The sequence below is a fragment of the Eublepharis macularius genome, chromosome 10 (genome assembly GCF_028583425.1).
Source record: "Eublepharis macularius isolate TG4126 chromosome 10, MPM_Emac_v1.0, whole genome shotgun sequence".
In the NCBI taxonomy this organism is placed as follows: domain Eukaryota; kingdom Metazoa; phylum Chordata; class Lepidosauria; order Squamata; family Eublepharidae; genus Eublepharis; species Eublepharis macularius.
This window is the reverse complement of record NC_072799.1, coordinates 35498089-35524565: the sequence shown is the minus strand read 5'-3', so window position 1 is coordinate 35524565 and position 26477 is coordinate 35498089. Positions and strand designations below refer to the sequence as shown.

The 26477-nt window shown below is 41.9% G+C and overlaps 1 protein-coding gene across 2 annotated transcripts in view; it reads left to right on the top strand.

The window, feature by feature from the left end:
• NDST4 (N-deacetylase and N-sulfotransferase 4) overlaps positions 1-26248 on the top strand; it is a 197523-nt gene extending 171275 nt beyond the window's left edge. The window contains exons 7-13 of one of the 2 annotated variants that reach the window (XM_054990025.1): positions 3927-4023; positions 7407-7530; positions 9472-9646; positions 14488-14658; positions 20257-20366; positions 25164-25266; positions 26046-26248. In XM_054990025.1, coding sequence (XP_054846000.1) covers positions 3927-4023; positions 7407-7530; positions 9472-9646; positions 14488-14658; positions 20257-20366; positions 25164-25266; positions 26046-26165 — 900 coding nt within the window. In that variant the 3' untranslated portion in view covers positions 26166-26248. The remainder of the gene's footprint in view (positions 1-3926; positions 4024-7406; positions 7531-9471; positions 9647-14487; positions 14659-20256; positions 20367-25163; positions 25267-26045) is intronic. The other variant, XM_054990026.1, reaches the window with a different exon arrangement.
• Positions 26249-26477: the final 229 nt, after the last annotated feature.

Sequence of the window (26477 nt, the reverse complement as noted above, 5' to 3'; positions counted from 1 at the left end):
GGTTTTCTGAGCATGTGCATGCACCATTTTGAGATCACTGACTCCCAAGGTTCTCCCCACCAATGACCCTTGATCCACCAATGTCTTTTAAAGTAAATTGGCGGGCAAAAACTACAGCCTATCACTGGCTACAGTTGGGGAGGAGAAGTTCAATCTTGCATATGGAAACAATGATATAGCACAAATCTGGGTTCCTGTTTTTTTTTTTAAAAAAAAAGCCAAAATGGGTGTCAAGGTGCTTTCATCAGCTGTGACACAAGCTCATCCACCACTCAGAATAGCACTTTTTCTGTAGCATGTGAACATCTGGAAGTGCAAGGCAGCCGCACAAGTCAAGGCAAAGTGAACGGTGCGTCATGAATCAACTAACGGCCTCATAGCGCAAAAAAGACACTGAAATAAGGATGTGTGAAAACAGCCGAAGTCTCCAGTCCAAAGAAGTGTAGTTGGTAAAAGCTGCTGCACACACTGTTTCTGTTGTGAGGTGCACCCTCATTTGTCCTGTGCAGGACTGTCAGGGGTTTCATTCTGATGAGATGCATTAGTGTATATATCAACACACACATTTTAAATTTACTTCTAGTATAAATTTTTTCTCATTGTGTGAATTTCCCCCCACATTTTTGCTTGCTTTGTTTTCAAGTGAATATAATAAACATCTATAATATCTAAGTGTACTTTGCATTATCAGTTGAAAAACTCCTGAGAAAGGCAACATTTTGTTGTAAAAAAAACCATCATAAAAAAATCAAAATTCAGTAAAAGATTTAAAAAATCCAAATACAATATGCTACATTGGTTTTAATAGGAACTATGTCTGTAATAAACAGAAGAGAGGCCTGATTATTATTTCAATGTATTTGCCAGATAAGATCCCCCAAAATTATTTTTATATGATTTTTTTTAAAATAAAGGCTCAAAATTAGGCATGGTAAGAAAATGCCCCCTGCGACTCAGTCTTTTGAACTGACTGTGTTGGTGTAGCTGAACCTGGGCCTTCAATTGCAGCAGAATGAGGTGGCAAAGTGCTGGTGTGAACTAGTACCACTTCAGATGAGGGGTTAGACATTCCAAAGTCTCCTTCCAGTAATTCGACCACACCTCCGGGCAGCTTTAGCTGCTCAAGGAGGGGGTCGAGCATTGCTCACCTGGATGGAGGGAGAGCAGTGCACTTTCCCAGGCATCCGGGTCCTTACTGGGGGCGGAGCCTGCAGCCTTCTTGGGCGGCTCCACTTACCCAGCTTCAGTCGCCTTCAGCACTTGGCCCACCCTCCTCACCCTGTTTATGGTACAGGATTAGCCGGTTGCTGTATTCAGAGCCAGGTAGGAATTTTTTTCCCTTATCCCACATTGAGCCGGGATGAGGGGGTTTTCGCCTACCTTGCACCAGGACATGGGTGGAGGAAATTGGCTTAGGGTGGTGCCTGTTAGTGGTGTCACTGGCAGGATAGAGTTTGGTGAGAGGCAGTGATCCGGTGAGCACCCTTTGCACTTCCATATTGGTAGGGAAGAGGGGTCTGCTAGGAGTGGCTGGTACTGCTTGTGATGGCTGCCACCGTGCGTGGGCAGACTGCCTGGGGGAACCCCACGTGCAAGTCCTTCCCTCATTGCTGTACGGCTGAGGCTTAGGAGCTTGAAAGGGGCGAACCAAGTTGCCTGGCCGGCTGGGTCTCCTAGCCATCCACAGGGAAGGCTAGCACCTGGGGCTTTGGGGCTCACCCAGACAGGTCAAGGCGGAGGTCTAGGCGTGACCCCGTGGCTTGACCTGTACCGCTTTTACCCTTGTCGCAGTTATGGTCAATATTCATGTTGAGGTTAATTTAATAAAGTGGCCCTTAGATCCAATACCTGTGTCTGTCTCTTCATTCCGACTAGGGGGGCAATTACTCCCTAACCTTGATATACTAATTTTTATTTGCAGAATTTTTTAAAACGGTGAAGCATTAAAAATCCAATTCTCTCTACCTACAAGCTGAAGTGCCGCACCCCATTCTACCATCTATCAGCTCATTCTGATGCATGCATATAGCGAACAAAAAAATACTGTATCCTTAACTGCCTACCTTAGGAACAATCCCTGCCTAGCCACTTGGTGATAAGGAGATACTCTGGCTGGGATGTTTTTTAACAGTTCAGGCACTCTTTTTAAAATCGTCTGAAACGCTTGATTCTCGTTATGCTGTAGAGCTGGTGGCTGATAGAACTACTTGTTCAAATTCTGTTTGCTCTCGTCAAAGAACGGCAACATCTGGCATATTCTTTCACTTCCTCAAAAAGATACCTGCTGCTGTTTTCTGTTGCCAGTTTCAGTCACTGATAATATGTATTACTTACTTACTTACTTACTTACTTAAAATATTTGTATACTGCCTTTCCATAACTTACCATTCCCAAGAAAGCAAACAACCAAAACAATGGTCGAATCCACATTCACCCATTACCCGCATGTTTATCGGATATCTTCCATTTGCCTCCAATTCGTGATTTTTTCCTCTTCGTTCACATTCCTGCTTCCAATCTGTCTTTCTCGCGTGTCCCTCTGGTCACACGGCCGCTCGAAAACTGCTTTTTTGGGCGGGACCTTTTTTTCCCACCCATTTTTTTTTATTTTTTTCAGTGCACTTTTCCGTTATTTTGATCTTGCCTTATAAAGAAACATCATTGAAGATAATGATGCCTCTCTTTCCCCCACTGACAGCACTGATGGCTCTCTCTCGTTTCTTTTTTGGAAATTTGGAAGCATGTGGGAAGCTTTCGTGGGCATTTCCTATGCAGGACAGTTCAGTGCCTGAATTTTACTGAAGTTTCACTTCCTTGGAGTGTCATTATTTCAATATTTCGTAATTTCGATATTACAGTAATATAAAATAAAAAAAATAAAAAACAGTTAAAAGGAAGTTTCGCGAGTCCGTTCTGAGGATGGATTCACCCCAAAATGATTTTTCAAACTACCAGATTTGATTCAGAAACAGCATAATCAATAAATCCAATGCTATGAAGTCAAAAACAGTCTTTTGCAGACTACGGATCACTTGAAAGTTGAATCAGCCAATAGGAACTCTCGGAACGGCCAAAGAGACAGGAAGGGGGGTGGTTTTTTAAAAAAGAAAACGCGTAAATTGCGCATTGGCCCGTTCACGGCCACCGTGAAACTCCCGTTGAAAACCTGTGACCACATATTCGGGAGAAATGCGAATGAAATGCGTCTGTTTAATGAGGTAATGTGACCGGCACTTGGGATTGCATGGGGAATGCGGGGAACATGCGACTTAGAATGAGTAATGTGGATTTGACCAATGTTAAATGCAGAGGGCCAATGAGAGTTTGTGAAGGAACCCGCTGGCAGAAGGAGGGAGGGAGTGCCATAGTCTGGGTGCCATGAGAGAAAAGGCCCTTTCTTGCATTGCCACTAGAGTTGCCAGACCAAGATTGGAAACTAGGGACTGGGCTAGGGACAGGGACATCAGGGGATGGGTGCAATGTCAGTGATTCACTTTTTTTAAAAAAAATCTCCCAATTCCATTCAGAGCAGCGGAGAGCAATGAGGCTTACCAGGCAGAGCCCTCCCACCATAGCAGGAGACCTGATAAAACTAGTTGCCACCAACCTCAGATATCTGGTATTAGGAGTTATGTTTAGTAACGGTTTAGCCACACAAATTCTAACTTTACCAATTACTGGAATACTTACCCTTGCCTATGGGTTCCCAGATCAGCCCTGCTTACAGACAATAGCTGGCAGTTGAAGTATCAACGTATGAAGTCCATTCCCACTAATACTGCATCTAATTATAGTCTCAAATTCTGTGTAAATCACCAATTAGGGAACAGAGGAGCACCTTAGCATTCACAGAGTAGTCATTGTTACGTAGGACTTTCCGATGGGCAAGATAAGACTGTTTGAACTGAGTGTCTTCTTTTTCTCAGAATCCATGTGATGACCGACGCCATCGGGATATCTGGTCTAGAGATAAATCTTGTGAACACCTGCCAAAATTTCTTGTGATTGGTCCTCAGAAAACAGGTATATTATTAACACATGCTGTATAATACAAATATATGTGTTCCAGATAGAAAAATGAAATGTTCTCTGGGATATGTCTTGCTGATTTTGCTAATTTTTTAAGAAGCCCTGAGAAGCAACTATATCCATATGTCTTTTGTCCTCAAACTAGGACTGCTTAATCAGTAGTTTTATAATCAGTTAGCATAACCTTTTAGTATGGTCAGATGTGAATTACTGTGTTTTTGGTAAACATTGTCATAAATGTGGGAATTAGATTGCTCTAGCATGTACCCAGTCTACTTGACATCTCGGTACTAGAGTCAAAGAAGTGTAGTGAGTGTCAGACGAAATGGGAGACCCAACTGTGCCACGAAGCCCACTGACTGCCTTTGGGCCACTAACTCTCTGTCAGCTTATCCTACTTCACAGGGTGGTTCTAAGAATAAATATGAGGAGAGGAAGATAATTTTGTCTACCACTCTTGAAAGAAGAGTAGAATAAATATGGATACGCATGCACAAATGCACACACACACACACTTCAGTTGCAGTTTTTTTAGTAAAGTGGTACAATCAGGCAATCACATGGGCACAGTTTCAATGTTGATTATGGAATAAGAAACCACATTCTCTTTCTAAAATAATCACATAAATTAGTGTTCGCTTTTCTTTAGAATAGCCATTTTTTATTTATAGGTTTTGAAAGAACTATTTACTTGGCTGGTTCCTGAGTACTATTCTTTTTTATCTAGAGAATTTTAAACATTTCTTTCTTTCTTTAAGACATTTCTATACCACTTTTCCAAAGAACATTTTCCAAAGGTGTTTACATATGAAACATCAGGCATTTTAAAATAACACAATAAAATACAGTGGCATAAAACAAGAAGAAATCATCTAATGACCTTATCAACCCCATAAAAAACAGCTGCAAGCAAAACAGCAACACCACTTGGGAATGAAAATAATCACACAATCAAAATTGCTTCATAAACAGAATTACTCATCTATTAAAGTGCTCAGTACAAAATGTATCACTCTTAAACTACACAATTTAATATACAAGGACCTATACATTCAAACCATACAAAAGGGAATTATAAGTCATTGACCGTGTCCCTTTAAGAGAGTCTCACAGTGGTAAATAAACCAATCTCGTACTGTGTTTGTTCTTCTAAATAAACACCGGAGACTCCCGCATGGAAGGCTATTCTCTAGACCAGGAGGTATTGATGAGATGAAAAACCAAAAAAGGATTATCTTCTTCTTTTCCTTTTGGAGCTAGGAGGGTGGTAGGAGGAGGTCTGGCTGAGTCTGGCCGCTCCTCCCGTCCCCACAGAAGGAAGGTGAGTGGATGAACTTATAGAATTGTGTCTAAATTTCTTGGCAGATCCGTGACCGCCCTGCTGTGCGTTGAATGTGTTGCACGTGAGAATTTTTGTATATGATGGTGTTTATTCTCTTTGATGGAAGTATTGTTGGCCTCTGAGGAAGTGGATATTCGATGAAACACGCTGAATTATCGAGAAGGCAGCTTGTAGTGCCAGGGGGCTCTTCAGGGCTCCTCGTTCTTCCTTGGATTCCATCTGCCAAGAAATTTAGACACAATTCTATAAGTTCATCCACTCACCTTCCATCTGTGGAGACGGGAGGAGTGGCCAGACCCAGCCGGACATCCTACTACTACCTTCCTAGCTCCAAAAGGAAAAGAAGAAGATAATCCTTTTTTGGTTTTTCATCTCATCGATACCTCATGGTCTAGAAAATAGCCTTCCATGCGGGAGTCTCCGGTGTTTATTCAGAAGAATAAACACAGTACGAGATTGGTTTATTTACCACTGTGAGACTCTCTTAAAGGGACACGGTCAACGCCTTATAATCCCCTTTTGTATGGTTTGAATGTATAGGTCCTTGTATATTAAATTGTATAGTTTAAGAGTGATAAATTTTGCACTGAGCACTTTAATAGATGAGTAATTCTGTTTATGAAGCAACTTTGATTGTGTGATTATTTGCATTCCCAAGTGTTGTTGCTGTTGGTCCTCGATTGTATCTTGGGTATGCCTCTGTTTTGTTACTGCAAGCAAAACAGCAGCAACATCCTATAAAACCATCTTATCATAAAATCACATCACCATTATTTTTATTATTCATTATTCTTCCCATCGTCATGTGCAGACTTAAATATAAGCCCAACTTTACTGCCACATAATATTTTTAAAGGTCCTGAAAGAAGGGAATGCTTTTCAAAGGGGGGGGGGGCTATGATTCTCCTGCTGTAATTTAAATCTAGAGATTTCCACATTGCATCCTTAGATGTTAATGATTTTCCTAGGGTGCCAAGCAGGCTGGTGACGAGCAATTGATGGAATCTCACTTTTGATAAGAAATCAGCAGCTTGGAGACGTTGGCACCTTTCTTCCCACACAACATTAAATTGCATATTTAAAGAAACCCCACAGACATCCTAATCAGATAAATGTGTTTGCTAACCATAGAGAAAGAGATGAAAAAAGGTTTTTTTTAATGATCTAAAGCTAATTAAGGAAAACTAATTTAAAAGGCCAGCTACTGTACACTTGTTGGAAATCAAATATAATACATAATTTCACCTTCTGGTCCCAAGCCATGAAATCTTATATATTTCTCTTCCAATCTGTTTGGCTGGATCTGGATATAGGAGTGCAATCCTATATTGAGTTATTCCAAACTAACTTCAGTGGGCTTTAGCAGAGTGGTCTAGCAGGAAAAGAGAGAGAGAGAGAGAGAGATTGGGTTAAAAAGGGATCCAGGACAAAATTCTGCATACTTCCCATTTGAATTCAGTAGGGGCCTTGTTAACACAAGGGACTTGAACTGAAATAACCTGTGCAAGATTGTACTGTTCTCTACCACGAAGCTCACCAGTGTGTCCTACGTCATAGGATGCTTGTGAGATTGGAGTTATGGGTTTACTGATAGCTGCTGTGCAGTCGTATGGTAAATAGGTCTCACTTATTAAAATGAATTTGTATCAGTTGACCTTATTTTGGACAAAATATTAAATAATGTAATAGTCTAGACTGATAAGATCAAAGCCAGAAAAGGTATGAACCAGAAAAAGAAATGTTCATAAAGGGGACTATTGGGTTGAAAAGATTTCTGAGATCCAGGAGGACACATTCTTGTCAAGTGTGTACTTCCTATTTGAATTCAGTAGGGGCCTTTTGAACTCATCAGAAAACAGCTAAAAGCAGTTATCTTAGGGTGATATAAAACTTGCATAATATAAACATATTTTTCACATAACTGGGACTGTTGTCTTCATCTGAGAAAATATTTCTTGAAACACCATCATTTCAATGCTCTTACCCTTTCATACAATATTATGTAATACTCCTGCCTTCTGCTTCTTCCCTATAGGAACAACAGCACTTTATTTATTTCTCCTTATGCATCCTTCCATCATTAGTAATCTCCCCAGTCCTAAAACCTTTGAAGAAGTTCAGTTCTTTAACGGAAACAACTATCACAAGGGAATCGACTGGTAAGCATAACAAAAAGCAAATGTCCATTGTTAGTATATGCCAGACCACAGAGGAACAATTATCAAAGTATCTGTGACATCTACATAATTTCCAGATGCAGTTTCTGTGCAGGGTGCTTTGAGAATTAAAATTAGTTTTGCACTGATGAGAAGTCTGCCCAGAATATTCTCTTTCTCCCTTTGATGTTATAATGCCAATATTTATGCCGTCCTGTGAATAAATGCATGCAAGGAACAAGAAGTTTTCATGTTTATTCCTTTTCTGTCTCTTTTAATTTGTTTTTAATTGGATGTTTTATGTTTTATAAATAATAGTCAATTACAGTGTGTTGAGTGTTGGGAATTATTAAAAAAGGAAGTTAAAATTAAAGGGAATATCATGTTATTGTGTAAGTTTGTGATGCACTTCTGTTTAATAGAAGGGTAAAGAGTGATTTTTTTTTTCATTTTGAAAATAAAATAACTAAGGGAGGGACAGATCTATACACTCATAAATGGTGGTGTGCAACAATCAGTAAAGATCAGTTGATTGTTTTCTGTTGCTTTCTACAACATTACGTACCTTCCTAAAAGACACTGGGGACAAATCCACACGCCCTCAGAGCGTCCCGGCGTTGCACTAAATGTTCGCTAAACACCCAGGAGTATAGCATCTTTCTAGTGTCACTTCTAAAATTGTGCTAGAAAGACAATATACTTCCAGATGTTTAGCGAACATTTAGCGCAACGCCGGGACGCTCCGAGGGCATGTGGATTTGCCCTGGGAAGGATCCAGAAAATTGTGCAATGATTCTTTTCAGGACCAAACTGCATGTTATGCTTTACATAAGATCTCCAGAGGAACTTGCAGCCCTGCTATATCTGTGAGTCTCTGGTGGCAACTCCTGTGTAAAAGCACAGCAGAGGGCCTATTGAGATCATGACCGTGGCACAGGAGGAGGAAGGGCTTCTGCCTTCCCTATGCGGTCTTGGAGTGCCGCCCAGGGGTCAGAGGGGGCATTATTTACCCTGTTGCCACAGCCCCCACACCATTTTGGCTCCCAAAAATGGCACAGGGAAGGGAAAATCCCTGCCCCTAATCCAAATAGGGCCCCTGCTGCACTTTTGCACAGTAATTGCCACTGGACACTTGCAGCTGCCACTCCTCATTGGCAACTCATGTAATGTGTAACACATAGTTTGGCCCTCAGACTACTTTCTGCTGCAGTTCTCCCCCATGCCATATCCTACATTGTTCTGGAGTATCCTGCTGTACAGAGGATGGATTAAGGCAGGGTGGCAAGAGGCTGTAGTCAAATGAGCTTTTCTCTGTTGTAAGAAGCTCTTTGGATTCCATCCTTTGTATATGGAATTTTTTACATAAGATTTTTGTAGTAAGGCTCTATCCTTAAATGACTACTCACTGCAGCAGTTTAGTGTATGGCAACTGAAAAAGTCAATCAAAATTTAAAAAAATAATTCTTCTAAAGCCAAGAAATCTGCCAATGTCTCAGCTAGATTCTTTCCGACTACAAATTAAATTGTTCATATAGGAGGAAGTCAACATGGAGATTGATGGTGCTCTTTGTCTTCCAGAATATGGGTAACTTGTAGGCAAGAGCCCTGCGGGTTAAAGAGACAGGTGGATATTCTCAGGAAGCAATGGCTATACTCTGTACATTCACCTCAGCTAGAGGGGGGGGAGGAAAAAAGAGGGATTAATTGGACATTATGACAATAGCCTCGATCATATACAGTTGCACCTGCAGCGGGGTCCAACAATTACCCACAAGGGTTAACTTATTTTCCCAATATATATCTTGGAATTAAATTACATATTGAATGTGAATTTAATTACATTTGACCCTCCCTGCCTCCACAGCTTTACAAGTGCTAAAATAGCTACAATGGTGGGGGGAACTAATTTAATTTATGTCCACATCCTTGTATTTTTCCTTGCAGGTATATGACCTTTTTCCCTACCCCTTCTAATATCACCACTGATATCATATTTGAGAAAAGTGCCAACTACTTCCATTCAGAAGAAGCTCCCAAACGTGCTGCCTCACTCATTCCCAAGGCAAAAATCATCACCATTCTCATTGACCCATCGGACCGAGCGTACTCCTGGTATCAGGTGCGGTTTCTATACTAAAAAAAAACCCTGTCTAACAGCTACAGTATCATGCAAGACCCAGCTTTTGGGTTGCTGTGGCAACATAGAAGACATATTCCATGACACTCCAATAGTGTTTAATGAAAGAACTATACAGGTGAGACAAGTTCTTTCCCATGCAAACACCACTGCCTTTTTTGCCTTCCTCTGGACGTATACTAAAAAAGTTGGGGGGGGGGTTAGCTGTGAATTTCCTGCATTATGCAGGAGGCTGGACTAGATGACCCTTGGGGACACTTCCAGCTCTCTGTTTCCCAAATTTTAAAAGGTCTGTGGGAGTCACCACAGGCAGGTGACTCCCACAACTTTTTGCCAGTATGAATCACACTACCATGAGCAAAATTAGGCATCCATGTAGGCATAGATTCTTTTTGTTATATAACAGTGTGCTATAACAGTGGCATTTCTCCCCATTGAGCAACAGACACCCAGGGATATAACCATACCTTATGGGGTCCGCTGGTGGCCCCCACAATCAAACAGGTATAGTGAATTCTATGCTGGGAAATAAAGTAATGAGCAAATGTTCCCTATTTTGTTCGCTTTTAAATATTTTAATAGTTGTATGTGTTTGTATGTCTATATGTTTTAATGAATTGTTTAAATATTTTATATATACCTTTTAAAAATGTTTCTTAATATTCTAAATGTTTTGACATTAACCACCTTGGGTCCCTGTTTGGGTTGAAAGGCAGCCTAGAAATGTTATTTTTAAAAAGAAAGAAATGCTACTATATTTTTTCAATCATTAGCCATTTTTTGCACTTTTTATTGTGAGTTTTTTAAAGATTTGTTTTCATCCTGTGCACATTGTATAGTTTTGTACCATATGTCATTTATACACATAATGTATAAAGCTGATTTATTGATGCACAAATAACTTTGAAATTATGTACATGGCAGAGCAGAACTGATTTTAAAAAACAGAAATTGACACGAAGCTGCAGAATCTCATGAGTTTAGTCGACACAAAAGAGAATTGAACAGCAGAGGTGATAAATTTGAAACCATTCCCGGTGCCATGGGCCTTAGCCATTATGTTTGAGCAGTACTACACGTAATGGATGCCATTGCAGCATTGCTAGAGAATCAGTCACCCTTATCCAGCAAGAGAGAACTGGACATGGGGACAGGGTGCTCCACACCCTAATCCTCACATGGAAATCAGTCTCTATGAAACCTGCAAAAGAGAAAAGAGTCCAGATGCAACTGATGCATCTGACGAAGAGAACTGTGATTCTCGAAAGCTTATGCTACAGTAAAGTTGGTTAGTCTTAAAGGTGCTACTGGACTCTTTTCTATTTTGCTACTACAGACTAACTCCTCTGGATCTATGAAATCTGCAGTGACAAGTAATCCAGTGTGATTCTCAACTTCAAGGCATAGTGGGGCGGCACATTCCAGTCCATTTGCAGTGTAGGATATACATCCATATCTGCTGACTATAGGAGCTTTAATACCTAGTTTCATTAATTTTGGATCAGTTGTTGCTGTAAGAAAACCTGCTTTGAGAGATTGCACACTTGATCTTTAGCATAGCTGTTGAAGGACAGATACCACATGTTTATAACAAGATCAGACTGTCCTGCTCTAGACTGAAGAAAAGCCCTCAGTAAGTGTTAGATAGCAGTAATGCTGACTAACCATCCTGAGCATTTGTTTATTGTATTTTATCCACTCCTTCCTCCAAGACGTTCAGGGCAACCTACATGCTTCCCCTTTCCTCCGTGTCATCTTTATAATCTTCACAACAACCCTGTAATGTATGTAGGTTAGGAGAAGCGAGAGTAATTAACTTAAAGTCTTCCTGTGAACTTCATGGCTGAATGGGAATTTGAACTTTTCTGGTTGTGGGAACTTAAATTCAAGTGACTATAGGGATTATATATTCTGATTTAAGTCTCTGCTGTGAGAAGCTAGGTTCTAGTTTTTGAAAGATTTTAGTGCTTAAAACAGTGTTATGCACAAACTTGTGCCTTAGGTGTCCCTCTCACCTATCACAATAAGAGACACACACACCACGGAGTCCTGTAGAATGAAGCAATATATGATTGTTTAATTTAAACAATGGAGGAGCCCCTTTTCACAGGAGTAGGTGGTCTCCTTGTGTCCAGAGCTCATCAAAATTACAATAGAAACGATTCGGTTTCGTTTTCTCAGCCATGCCGGACGCTCCTCTCGGCTGGTCCGGGAGGAAACGACCGGGCACCCTGACCGGGCGGCTGATCTGCAAGGATTAGCCCCCAGGACTCCCAGGGAGGGAGCCAGGGTCCGGGACGCGGCGGGAAGAACTCCCCGAAATCAATGCGGGGAGGGAATTGCCCGTTTGTCCCTATGGAGGCCGGCAGATGTGCGCGGCGCCTCGAGTGCCGCCGGGCAACGAGAAACGGCAAGTAAAAGAAACAGGCGGAAGCCTGTAAACAAGCGAATCCCTTCTGTTCTACAAGCGTTTGTGAAGGAGAGGTTGCTCTGAAGAAGACTCGCTCTTCCCCTTCGTGGAGTTCCAGAATTTTGTTGGCGCCCCCCCCCCCCCAAATGGCAGCAAAGAAGCAAAGTCCCGCTCTCGGTAAGTCAATCTCGGCCACCTTGCAGAAAGGGGAGTCGCTCGAAGAATTGGTGCGCAGGGCGGTGGTGGAAGCCATAAAACCCTTTGTTGACAAGCTGAACGAAACTGATCAAAGGGTGGGCTTAATTGAAAGCGAGGTGAAAACCATTAAGGCAGCAGCGGGGGGGGCAGAAAAGTCTGCTCTGGAAAGTGCGTCACTTGTGAAGGCTACAAAAAAGGAGCTGAAGTTGGTGGAGAACCAACTGATCGGGCTACAAGTGGAACGAACGCAGACAATTTTGCGTCTCCAAAACGTGAAAGAGGAGGAAAATGAGGATCTGTGGGATTTGGTCTCGGAACTACTGGCGACACCCGCGAGGACGACTAAAGAAGAGGTTAAAAGCGCCATTTTGGAGGTCCGTCGGGCTTCTTCAAAATATGCAACAAAGCGACAGTTGCCTCGTGAGATCATTATTGACTTTTCAACTAAAAAGAGTCGGGACACCATCCTATATAACTCATACAATGCGGATTTGGACTTTATGGGTTTGAAAGTCAAGATTTTGAAGGACGTTCCATTTCTAGTCCGGAAACGGCGTTTTAAATATAAAAAGTTTGCAGCTCTTCTGAGGGACCATGGAATAAAGTACAAATGGTTATTCCCGGAAGGACTATGGTTCAGATATAAAGATCAGGCCTATAAGATATTATCAGAAGATCAACTAAAGGATTTTGAGAATAAAAACCCAGAACTCTGCTGCACCAAGAACGAAGAAAAGGAGGAGCCGGAGGGGGGGGGAGGAGGAGAGCATTGCAACAGCAGTTGCACAGAGAGAATTGCGTCCGGGACCCAGAAGGGGGAGGAAAGTTTAATCAGAATTTGAAATGTTTATTCTCTGTATGATTAACCACTCCATCATTATTCTATGGAGCTATTTTTGTATTATGACAGTATGAAGGGAAACATTGAAGTGTAGTGTTTAGTGTTTGTAGTTCATTCCCCCCCCCTTTTTCTTTTTCCACTCCCCTTTGTCCCTTCCCTCTTCCCTTTCCTTGTGATAGTCTGGTGTAGTGTTTTGTAGTTATGAAAAATAAAAAAAATTATAAAAAAAAAAATTACAATAGAAACACAGGCAATTAATACTTTCAGATAATCATAACAATATTACAATATTCTAATATTTGATATCTTACTGGCTCGTAACATATCTAGGGTCAGTTCTGATTTGAAGATGCAATTCTGGGCTGGCCCCTCTTTTTGGGGGAATTCCAGTCTTCACAGTTTTCCCCTTTTCCCCAGTTCCTTCTCAGCTTTAAGGAAGATAATACCACAGGTGGCCAAAACCAGCTTGCTGCATCAAATCAGTTTTCTACAAAAGGCTCTCTGGTACTGATTTCTATTGGAATCTATAGAATAATATAACATATAATATAAGTGCAGTCCTAAAAGCAGTATATCAGTTCTTACAGTTTCAAGTCTTCTTGTTTCAAGTGTCAAATTCTTACAGGTTACATTACAAGTACTACTTTGGCTCCTGAGCATAGAAAAAGTGCAAAGCATGTAATACTGAAAAAGCATAGGTTTAGTATATAAAAATAAGTATATAAAAAACCTCCAAATCTATATCCATCAACAGGGTTGTTTGGAGTTAGTTATATAATCTACTTGCTTGTTTTCTTTGTTTTCTGAGTAGTTGTTTTTTGGAGCCATATGATTATTATAGAATAGATGTTTATAGAGGAAGATGGTAACTGTTAGCAGTTTAATAGTTTTTAGCATTCATTACTTCTGTTGTAAACCTTTGCCAAAGGCTCAGTTTCTCCCAATTTAGCTGTGTTCTGCATTCAGTCATCAGCAACAAGTATAGAAAAACTTTCATGCCCTACAGAAGCCATAGAATTAATCATGCATCCTAAACAAAGTTATGCCCTTGTAAGCTCATTGACCTTGAGGGTCTTAGAAGAGTGTAACTGAGGTTAGGATAGCAAAGATGCCAGACATTTAGGTATCAGAAACTGTTCTCATCTTAGTTTAGGAGAACGACAGATCAGTTTAAAAGAAATTTAATATTAATTTTTAAAAAATGATAATGACAATTATAGCACCCACACTTCTACAATAGCCACTAACAAAAGCTGCAGTTGAAGCTGCAGCAAACTCAAAGGTGATGCAAATCAGGTTGGGCAAATATCAGCTACAAGCACACCCACCCACCCCTCGATTAGTTGTTCTTTGACATCCAGTCTTCTTCACTAGCACCAGCGTTCTCATGAAGACCCTGCTGCTTTGAAGTTCAGTTTCTATGAAGTGATTACATCAGACGACTGGGCACCCTCTGAGTTAAAGGCTCTGCAGAAACGCTGCTTGACCCCTGGATGGTACGCGGTCCATATTGAAAGATGGCTAAGATACTTTCCCACTTCACAGGTAATTTGTTATTCAACCAAACACTTCCCCATAATAAGCTATCATCACAACTTGGTATGTTTAATATTGTAATATGTTTAATAATGTATATTGTAATGTGTTTAATAATGAATTGATAAATCACAATCATACATCTTGTGCTCATCTAAAAAGACAAAGCACTTCAGTGTTCTAGATAGAGGAGCATTTTAGGGAGAACTGGAAAACTCCCTCAGGAACTGAAAACTGGAGCTTGGTACCCAAACATTTAGGAATATTTTTTCCAGTACTTTTTATGACTGGCAAATAAAAAATTCATGCTTGTACCAAGAAAGTTCACATATCTTTGTTAGTCTTATTAGAGACACTTATTTGTATGTGAACTTTACATCTTCACACTACAAACACATCTGGAAAAGCAAGGATCCCCTAGGCAGCATTCAGTCCAGTCAGGGCTTTTTTTCAGCAGGAACGCAGTGGAACGGAGTTCCCGACCCTCTTGACAATGGTCACATGGCTGGTGGCCCTGCCCCCCAACCTCCAGACAGAGGGCAGTTTAGATTGCCCTCCACGCTGCGGAGGGCAATCTGTCTGGAGATCAGGGGGTGGGGCCACCAGCCATGTGACCATTTTCTCCAAGGGCAACCCACTGAGGCCGAATCCACACTTCCCTACCTTCCGCTTTTCATGTGCATTAATCTTAGTATATTTAGATTTAGTATATTAAAGGCTAAAATGTATGTAATAGACTTTTCATTTTTTCTTTCATAACAGTTTAATTTGGACAATGCTGTCTCCTGAGTATGAAACATTTGGGAATGGAATACACCTTGTCTTCTCATTTAGGGGCTTAAGGAACCTCATTTGGCTCTCAGGCCTCCTGCTTCTTGCGTCTTTCAGCAAAATAACTTGCCAGATTAAAAAACAGAATGTGTGATCCATCAGGGGTGAGACTATGCCGGCTGGCTGTCTCACCCATGGCTAGGGGATACCCTTAAGGGATTCAGGAGAAGCCAAGTGGGGACGTGCCTAGCTTGGGGGCTATTGTACGGCTTCACTTCTGGATGGTAGAAAACCACTGGGCAGTGCCCGGTGGAGTCACATCACCTGCCAACCCATGGTTGGTGCCAGGCAGTTGCGGTTTGGGGCAATCAGACAGCAGTTAAGTTGTCCGATGCAGTGGATCCATCCCAATAACAACAACATTGGATTTATATACCACTCTTCAGGACAACTTAATGCCCACTCAGAGCAGTTTACAAACTGTGTTATTATTATCATCGCAACAATCACCTTGTGAGGTGGGTGAGGCTGAAAGAGCTCTCAGAGAGCTATGTCTTGCCCAAGGTCACCCAGCTGGCTTCAAGTGGAGGAGTGGGGAATTAAACCAGGCCCTCCAGATTAGATTCTTGCCTCTCTTAACCACTACACCAAACTGGTAGTGCCAGTGATCCAATGGCTGTAATCAATAAAGTTGTGGCCTGTTTTATTCCAAAAACATGTGTCTATCTTTAGAATCATAGAATCATAGAATCATAGAGTTGGAAGGGGCCATACAGACCCTCTAGTCCAACCCCCTGCCCAGTGCAGGATCAGCCTAAAGCATCTCTGACAAGTATTCATCCAGCCTCTTCTTGAAAACTGCCAGTGAGGGGGAGCTCACCACCTCCCTAGGCAGCTGATTCCACTTTTGAACTACTCTGACGGTGAAGAAGTTTTTCCTAATATCCAGTGTGCATGTAGTTTTAGCCCACTGCTTCGCGTCCTACCCTCTGCTGCCAACTGGAACAGCTCCCTGCCCTCCTCCAAATGACAGCCTTTAGAGAGCAATCATGTCCCCCCTCAACCTCCTCTTCTCCAAACTAAACATTCCCAAGGCCCTCAGCCTTTCTTGTAGGGCTCAGTCTCCCGACCCCTGATCATCCTCGTCGCTCTCCTCTGCACCCTCTCGAATTTGTCCACATCCTTTTTGAAGTGGGGCCTCCAGAACTGCACACAATACTCCAGGTGTGGCCTGACCAAGGCAGTATAGAGAGGGGCTATGACCTCCTGCGATTTCGATGCTATGGCCCCTTTGATACAACCCAGGATTGAATTAGCCTTTTTTGCCACCGCATCACACCGACTGCTCATATTCAGTTTACAGTCCACTATTACCCCAAGATCCCTTTCACATACTGCCCAGAAGTGTATCCCCCATCCAGTATTTGTGCTTCTCATTTTTGTGGCCCAGATGTAATACTGCGCACTTTGTTGAATTGCATCCTATTCACAGCTGCCCACTTCTCCAGAGTATTCAGGTCTTGTTGAATTTTAATTCTATCTTCTTGGGTGTTTACTACCCCTCCCAATTTGGTATCTTCAGCAAATTAAATGAGCAGCCCTTCCACTCCTTCATCCAGATCATTGATAAAAATATTGAAAAGTACCGGGCCCAAAACCAAGCCCTGCGGCACCCCACTGGACACCTCCCTCCAATCTGATGAAACGCTGTTGACCACCACTCTTTGAGTGCGGTCCTCCAACCAGTTCCCTATCCACCGAACTGTCCTATAGTCTACTCCACAGTCTTCCAGTTTGCCCATCAGAATGTCATGGGGGACTTTATCAAAAGCTTTACTGAAATCCAGATAAATCACGTCAACAGAGTTCCCCCGATCCAGTAAGCTGGTCACTCGATCAAAGAAGGAAACCAGGTTGGTCTGGCAGGATCTGTTAGGAACAAAACCATGCTGACTTCCCTGGATCACTGAGCGGTCCTTCAGATGCTTACAGATTGATCCCTTTAAAATCTGTTCTAATATCTTCCCAGCAACAGAAGTCAGACTGACTGGCCTGTAGTTTCCCGGGTCATCCTTCCTCCCTTTCTTAAAGATTGGGATAACATTCGCTCTTCTCCAATCTTGTGGCACATCCCCAGTCCTCCAGGAGGCCTTGAAGATGATGGACAGGGGTTCTGCAAGTTCTCTAGAAAGTTCTTTCAGCACTCTTGGGTGCACCCCATCTGGCCCAGGGGATTTGTATTCATCCAGTGCAGCCAGATGCCTCTCCACTACCTCTCTGTCAATGTCAATTAGCCACTCAGGTGTCCTGCCACATTTTCTACTATCTCTAGATGTGCCTGAGTTCTTCAGGGAGAAAACAGAGGCAAAAAAGTCATTAAGCCTGTCTGCTTTTTCTCTGTCCTGCATCAGAGTTTCGAAATCTACTCCCAACAGTGGTCCAATTGCCTCTTTTACCTTGTGTTTGCTTCTCACATATCTGTAGAAGTTTTTCTTGTTGTAGCGAGCCCTCCTGTCCAGACCCAGCTCGTACTGAGCTTTGGCCTCTCTGATGGCTGATCTGCAGTACCTAGTAACCCTCATATACTCCTCTTTAGAGGTCTGTCCTTCTCTCCATTTCCTGAACATTTCCTTTTTCTCCCTTAGCTTATTCTGGAGCTCTCTGTGCATCCACATCGGTTTCTTGGAGCCCTTACCATGTTTCCGTCTTGCTGGGATAGTGAAGGCTTGAGCTTGCAAAAGCTCGTGTTTGAGGATGGCCCACCCTTCACTCGCTCCTTTTCCTTCCAGCACACTCCCCCACGGAATGACTCTCATCAAGCCTCTGAGTTCATCGAAGTTGGCCCTACGAAAATCTAACCTACGAGTCTGGCTACGAACTTCCTTGGCTCCCCACAGCAACTGGAATTCAAGAAGGACATGGTCACTTCCCCCTAAGGTCCCCACCACCTTCATCTCATCTACCAATTCTTCCCTGTTGGTTAATATCAAGTCTAGTATGGCCGAACCCCTTGTAGCTTCCTCCACCTTTTGAAAAAGGAAGTTATCGGCCAGGCAGATCAGGAAATTGCGTGATTCATGACGCTTTGCTGAGCCTGTCTCCCAGCACACATCGGGGAAGTTGAAGTCACACATAATTACAAGGTTCTGATGTCTGGATACTCTGCCAATCTGTTCAAAGAGGGCAGCATCCGTTTCTTCTCGCTGGTCAGGTGGTCTGTAGCAGACTCCAACAATAATACCCTTTGTCCTTCCTCCCCTTATTTCTACCCATATACTTTCCACCGGGCTGTCCACCCCATTCTCCATAACTTCTTGACAATCAAGCCCTCTCCTCACATACAATGCCACTCCACCTCCTCTTCTACTCTTCCGGTTTTTCTTGAACAACTCATACCCATCCACTAGCACATTCCAGTCATGGGAATCATCCCACCAAGTCTCAGTAATTCCTACTATGTCATAGCCCTTTGTTGCATGGAGCCAAACCTCAGGCCTTACCCTGCAGCTGCAAAATGGAGGAAGCCCCTGAAATCATGTATATGTGATGTCTGTGCCATTTAGCACCTGTAGCATTCAACAGGTTTTGCCACATGGATGACTACATCACATAGAAAGTTCAGTATGCCACTGCCATTCACAACTGGGAATGCCACATATAGGTCAGGTCTAATTTTATCCGAATGAATGTGGTGACTTTACTGTGCTGCTCTCTTCCTTGTAAAATGGGCCTCTCTTAATGTTTGCCGAGCTGGAGGGATTAATTTTACAGGAGTGGCTACAGCGAGCACTTACCAAAGGCACTCAAGTGCCATCATTGTGCACTCAGAATTAATAATGGGCACTCAAAATTTCAATAATTTAAAATAAGCTCACAACTAATGCTATCCAGCCAGGAAACTTTAAAAGCTGCATACTGTTTCCTAAGCCACAGCAGGATCTATCAATCCATTTTTATATTTGTCATCTCCAATGAGAGGAGTTCAATAGTACCAGAGAAGTTGCAGTTGACTTTAGCTGATGTGTCGTCATGGAGATGGAGAATAAGGAACAGCTTGCTTCATGCCTTGAAGGTCTCTCTGTGTGTACAATCCTATGAATCCCATGTACATACATAACTATATGCATCATAGGATTGGTCCAAGACCTTTTGCTGTCCCAATTGGTTGCATCAGACATCAAAGAGGTGAGCCTCAGAGAATACGGGGGCACAACATTTGGACTGCATGCCGCTGTGCACCATAGGAGTGCTGTCCCCATCTCTTTGCCATAGGAACATGTGCCACAGCACTAATCTCACACTGTACCATTTATGTGGCTCCGTTACTGCTATTTGTGCAATCAAACTGGGCCTGCATCTATGATATGCATGGCAGGAACCATTAGTTTAGTTTGGAATCTTTAAAAAATTCTAGTTCTGTGTTTCTTTAAAAAGTTATTCTATATGCTAGCAGCAGTTTTATGATGATTTTTAGCTATTCTTTGCATTCATAAAAATGACCCAACTGTTCAAGATGACCTCTCTTATATCAGCGCCTATATCATCCCACCAAGTGGAGTAGAGGGTTTTGTTGCACATCTGATGCAGATGTGTGACCGTCCTAGCCCAGTGTTTATTTTCGTTCTCTTGTTTTATGAAATTTTATTTTTACAGTATTCATGGATTACTAACACATGAGGCCTTTACCCGTTATCCCATGGCTTAGAACAGATACACTACTTATGTCTCTGTCACAAAAAAACTATATTTTGTCTAGATGTCTCATAAAGCACACTAAGCTACCATTGTCTTCATTTGAGCTTTGTATTTAAAGAAGCAATATGTCTTCCTGTGTAGTTGCTCATTGTTGATGGACAGCAGCTCAGAAGTGACCCAGCTACTGTAATGGATGAAGTTCAGAAGTTTCTGGGAGTTTCTCCTCATTATAATTATTCAGAAGCTCTAACGTGAGTCCCTTTTATCCTTTCATTATCCTTTGTTATCATCCTGGCTATGCAGAGATCAAAAATTATCTTAATACCAGGTGAAAGTTCGTTTTTTTAAAAAAGGAAGATCTGAATTCCATGGGTGTGCTTTGAGTGACATGACATGTTTCCCTGAAACTCATAATCTTCTCTGGGTGTTCTCACATTGAGTTCAGTGCCCTTAGGGCAACCAAAGCTGGTTTAGGGGAGATTCCATACACAGGGAAGTTTTAGGAATCACTTTTGGATGCAATAGACAGGAGGAACTATTATTTCGATATCTTCTTTCATCTAGCATTATGCTAGGCAGGGAAATGGGGAAATTTCCTCTGAGGAAATGGGAATGTGTGGCAGAAATCATAAATATAAACCTATGTAGGATTCTTGGCCCTTTTAACACTCTTTGTTCCATATACAGCAGGTACTTAGTTATTCCCTACATAAATATTGTCTCAAATCCAGCATTATCCTAAGTTTCCTAACTGAGGAGAAAGTAGGGACATTCATAGTTTTAATGCCTTGGAGCATTTTGCCCTGGCCTTTGCTTCATAAAGGCCCAGGGCTGGAAAGTTTCCAGCCAATGTTTATAAGGCAGTGTGTGTAGCTTATGATAAGCTACTCCCTTTACATCATAGCTTAATAGCTAGACTGGACAAAGAACATGGAATTGCATGGCATTACCTGAATATCTCTGTTTAACTGAGAAAAATTCTTCCAAAAAGGCAACAGGAATGAGGAAATTACATGAGGTTTTATGCATGAGAACTTCAATGTGGCACAGTTAAATATTTTCTCCAATGACATTGCAATCTTAAGATTTTTCTTAGGAGTGTTACTTAAGTGATCCTAATGGTTTCTCTTATTCTTTGTTTCCTTCTCTCAATCCAACTTGTACTCAAGTACTGTACAATAAACCAGACACTTTCCTTTGTCTGTTAAGTTTCTCATACAGCAACCACATTTCTGTTGTTAATGGTGGAATTTCTGCTGCATTGTATAGCTCTACAATCAATTGTCCCTTTTTTGGGAGAAGGACCTTATAGTTTTTGAGAACAAATTGTTCTTAGTTCAAAATTAGATCCCTCATCGTATCTTCATCCCCCATAAAAAAGTCACAGTCAGATATAAACCTCACACAAAGTACCCAGTCTATGAGTAATTGCTTAAAAGAGTAGTGGCCTGGCTACCAAATTAATAATAAGGGCAATATAGTGAATATAGTGTAAAGGTTAAGTGATATGTTAGCATCATCTACTGGATAGTGGAGGAAGTAGCAGATGAAGAAATTTCCTTTGGCCTTGACCCAATGAATAACAGAGGGCGAAGTCCCTCCCCAATTTCAAAGAAGATAAAAACAGCCATGCTTGGAAAGTTAGAGTATTTGGACCATGGGGACAATGGATCAGTTCAGCTTAAAGTAGAGGAGAACTTGGGCAAAAAGCATTTTTGCCAAGGAACCACTTTGCCCACTGAGTACTTTCAACAAATGATAACTTGCAACTACAGGTGGCACCAGAATTTCCATTCTTTCTCCAGGGCCCCATATATCATATTGCAATCAGGTTCTCAAAGAAATATGTTTAACTTTTCTTTAAATTCAAAACTAGTGTCTTGTATTGAATTTCCTGACTCCAGCTTACTAACCTGGGATCACACAATCGATAAATATTCTTTAAAGTTTGCCCTCCTTTTGCAAGTCCAACAAATTGGCCTAAAATTGGACTAATTTGTATCCTTTAAGGAACTACTTCCAAAATTGAATCTGTGGCTGTCTGAAGACTTTGGTACATTTCACACTCGTTTTTTAGAGAGCGTTTGTACCTGTTCCACATCCCATGTTTGCAAGGTTTTCACACTTAAAAGCAGTCATGGGATGCAATCTCGCTTTTTGTCCGCTGTATCCCCGATTTTTCCCCCTGCGGACATACCCCGATGTTTTTTTAAGTTCGCTGCTGACTGGCAGCTGGCCCGCATTTTGCTAATGTGAACACTTTTGCCTCCTTTTTGCTTCTCTTCTCCCCCCTCTCCTTTTCCCTGGGAGCTGATTGGTTTGTGCAGAATTAACCACTCCCACCCTCCTCAGCTCTCTGAACTCCTTGTCCACCATTTTTTTTAGTAAAGCGAGCTGAGGGTCATAAGGCTGCTTCTTCGTTGGTTTCCTTCCTCCCGGTATGCATGCTGTTTTATTTTTTTTCAAAAGCCAGGAATGATTCCTAAGCTTGCTGCTAATTCCCTGCTAGCTTTAAAATCAAGGAAAGTGTTAAATAGCTGCTTTCTCCTTCCTCCCTTAGGGTATGCACACACATTCTTTTTTTTTTTAAAGACAAGAATGGGTTGCAACGTTGTAATGTTCCTGCACTTTCTTCCTGGCTTTAAAAGCCAGGAAAGGATTAAATGGCTGCTTTTCCCTCCCTCCCAGGTATGTTTCAGACTTTGCCAAAAAGGGGGGGGGAAACCCAAGCATTTTGCACAGCCCTTTGGAAACAAGCCTCTGTTTCCTGGGAGGAGATTAATCGGCAGCATTTTAACCCTTTCCTGGCTTGATTTAAAAAAATGAGAGTGGTATATGTTTTCCCCCAGAACTCTGCCACCAATTGCCTCTCCGGTGGGCAGGGGACAGCCCAATCAGCAAAAAGGGGGGAAGGGTTCCAACATTGCAACGTTACTACGCATGCTGAATTTTTTTTAAAAAAGTGTGACGTGAATTGCAAGGCCCCAAAAGCCCAAAATTGCACCGAGGTTTTGAAATGAAGCACAGACACCAAATCGAAATTGCAGTGGACAGTGTGAAATGAACAGGTGCAATGCCGAAGCCACTGCGATCGGGGCGAATGCTCATAAATGGCGGTTTAAACCGTAAGTGCGAAAAGGGCCTTTGAGAACTGGTCTAAGAGGTTCTACTTGGAGGGAAGTTCCATTTTATTCAGTAAAGTGTTCTTAGGATTGCAGCCCTAGATAATTCAGGGATTGCGTCCATAATAATTTTGGTTTAATTGTGGCCTAGTGCCTCCTTTGCTGCCTTTGGCCTGCTGCTTGAGTTGGTGCTGGCTGGCTGTCTCTGCCCTCTGCCTCTTCTTCCCCTGGCTGGGCTGTTGTTCTTCCCCTGGGCTGAGGAAAGAGGCTGCCCTGGAGCCCTGACTGGGTAACTGGCAGTCGTTGGGACCCAGGAGACGCCACCTAGCCTGCCTCCTGTTGTTGAGGCTTTGCCTGAGCTTCCTGCGCTGGAGGGGGGGGGCTTTTTTGGGGCTGGGGCTTCTTTGATGTCTGTCCTCTCCTGGCTGGGTGAGCGTTAAGGGTGGTAGGGCTGGACTGGGGGGCTGCAAGCCTTGTTTCTGGGGTCGATGTCCCTGGGGGAGTTCCCTAAGTCCAGCCCCGCCCCGGACAATAGTTAACAGTAAAAACTCCCAAGTACTTCAGTTACCACCTTCTCTCCCCCCTTCCCCTCTTTTATGTCTGTATTCTAACTGCCTCTTATCAACTATCATTTGCCTTCCAATTAAAAATAATTCCTCCCAGTTCTGCATCGACATTCCATTTCATCCAGTCTATAAGATTCAGTTGGTCTTTATGATCAGTAAAATGCAATCCTTTGCAATCCCTTTTTCTCACAATGTTTCTGTTTCTTTCTCTTTTATACCTTCCTTATGTACACTTATAAAAATATTGAACCCATTTTGTAACCTAACAATCTGATTCCGCACACGTTGGATAATGCACTTTCAATGCACTTTATCAATCGTTTGAGGTGGATTTTTTGTTCCACACACAAAAAAATCCGTTCCAAATGATCTATAAAGAGGATTGGAAGTGCATTATCCAACATGTGCGGAATCACTCACTATTATCCTTGCCACAGGATCATGGCCATACTCCAGAATCTGGTCAGTTATTAAAAAGGACTTTCATGCAACTGATTTTTGTTTGTGTCTTTCCTTTAAAGATTTACAAATTAGCACTTCTCCTTGGCAAAGTTAAATACATTTCCCTGAAAGCAGGTATATTATAAGGATCATAGTTCTGTAGCTTTATTTCTTTCCTTGTGCACAGCAAACTATATTGCTTCTTCTCTTGGGAAATTACTGAATGCCAGCAAAAGTACTTGGCTATGCAAAAAGGAGATTGGGAAATCCAAGCTAGAAATAAATCTGCTCTCAATATATCCATTTAATCAATGATTTATTTAACTTTAATTGATGCCACTACTAAGGACAATTTTAGCTGTGAGGATTACAATGTAATAGGCTATGCCAGGGGGAAAAATCCCCTTTTGTCTAAAATAAACTCATATGCAGATACATGCAGGTGTTTTGCTATTATAAGAACAGGCCCAAGGCAAGACAATATTTGGCAGCTAATTACCTTTACATCCCAACCAATTATCTTTCAGCTATTTAAAACATCTGCCGAATGGTAGGGGAAAAATATGAATCTTTTCAATGTTTTATAAATCCCACGGCAACAGATTCAGAACTAAATGTTTGGCTCATTCCTTAACGTGAGTTTTTAAAATAGCTTCGAAATGGCTCCATCTCTGATGAGCATAGATAATAGATCTTTGTGAGATTACAGATTCAAATCTCTGCCAAGGGTGACTTTACGGTGACTTTATAGTGCAGAGTTTATAGTGACTCCTACGCAGGGTTATTCCAGTCTATTGGTTTCAGTAGGTTGAGATGGAGTACGTTTGCATAGGATTGCACATCAATGACTTCCAGACTGCTGAGAGAGTTTGACATTCCTTCTGTAGGACTGTCATAAATCTAAACAATTTTTTTGTAGGTTTGACCCTCAGAAAGGCTTTTGGTGTCAGCTGCTGGAAGGAGGAAAGACAAAATGCCTGGGGAAAAGCAAAGGCCGAAAGTACCCACCAATGGATCAAGAGGTACTATTTTATTAATACAGCTCACTTACAGTTTAAAATTGGGTAGAGTTCTAGAGTCTTAAGAAGAACAAGGTAATTGTTAATAAGTGATGACCTCCATATGGATCTTATATCAGCAATTCCTTTTCATACCTAATTGTTTACCGATCTGCATTAGAACCGTTAGTCAAACCAGAGCTAAAGGCCTGCAGCCATGTTTTTGGATTGCAAGGGGTGTAATGTAAGGGACTGCATAGGCTATAATGTAAGGGGCGTGCTAGCCTAGGAGTTAACCTAGGCTTTGGCAACAAAGCAAGCTCTGTTCTCTTGCTATGGCACTTTCCCCCCATGCTACTGTATTGCATTGAAACAGCAGGGATGATTCCTGCCTACTTTCCCATCATCCACTGGCATTTCCAGAGGGGCATTGTGGCTATAAAGACTACTTCCTGCAAGGACTGGGATTTCCTTCACATTCTTGGAATTATAATTCAGGTGGAATCACGTCTGCAGTTATAATCAGTCCATCAGATTGGGTAGCCCAGTACTCGTTGCCTTGGGAGCCCCTACGTTGGGTAGAAAGGTGGCATAAAAGTATTTTACGTGAAATACATTGCAATACTTAATGAAGATAAAGGATCTGAATAATGTGTGAATGTTTGGACATTATAACAGATCCCTTTTGAACACTTTCTATAACTTAGATTTTTCTGCCCTGGCATTTTGCAGACATACTAAATACAGGTGCCTAGATTGTTGTTGTTTTCTGACAATACCTTCTTTGTTTTCCTTCTTGTCAGTCCAGGGCATTCCTATCAAACTACTACAAAGATCACAATGTAGAACTCTCCAAGCTGCTGCACAGACTAGGACAGCCGTTGCCATCCTGGTTAAGACAAGAGCTTCAGAAAGTGAGATAGCACGGAAGCGGAGAGGAGCCAAAGCTCTCACAGCCTGTTTCCTTCACTCAAATACCCTTCACTTTCCCAGTCCACTTGCACTTGTCAGTCAAGAATCTCATGAATAATTCTTTCTGAAAAGGAAAAAAAAAAGCTCCCAAAGAGGGAAATTGATATATATGCACGTGCTGACTGTTATTAGTATCAGTCTTTTGGTCAGCTTCTGGGAAAAGATATGGAGCTGTGGCAATATTCTTTATCGAGTCTGGGGTTCATGCATACTCTATTTACCAGAACGTCCCAGAAACTGAATGTATGATCGATAGTCTTCAT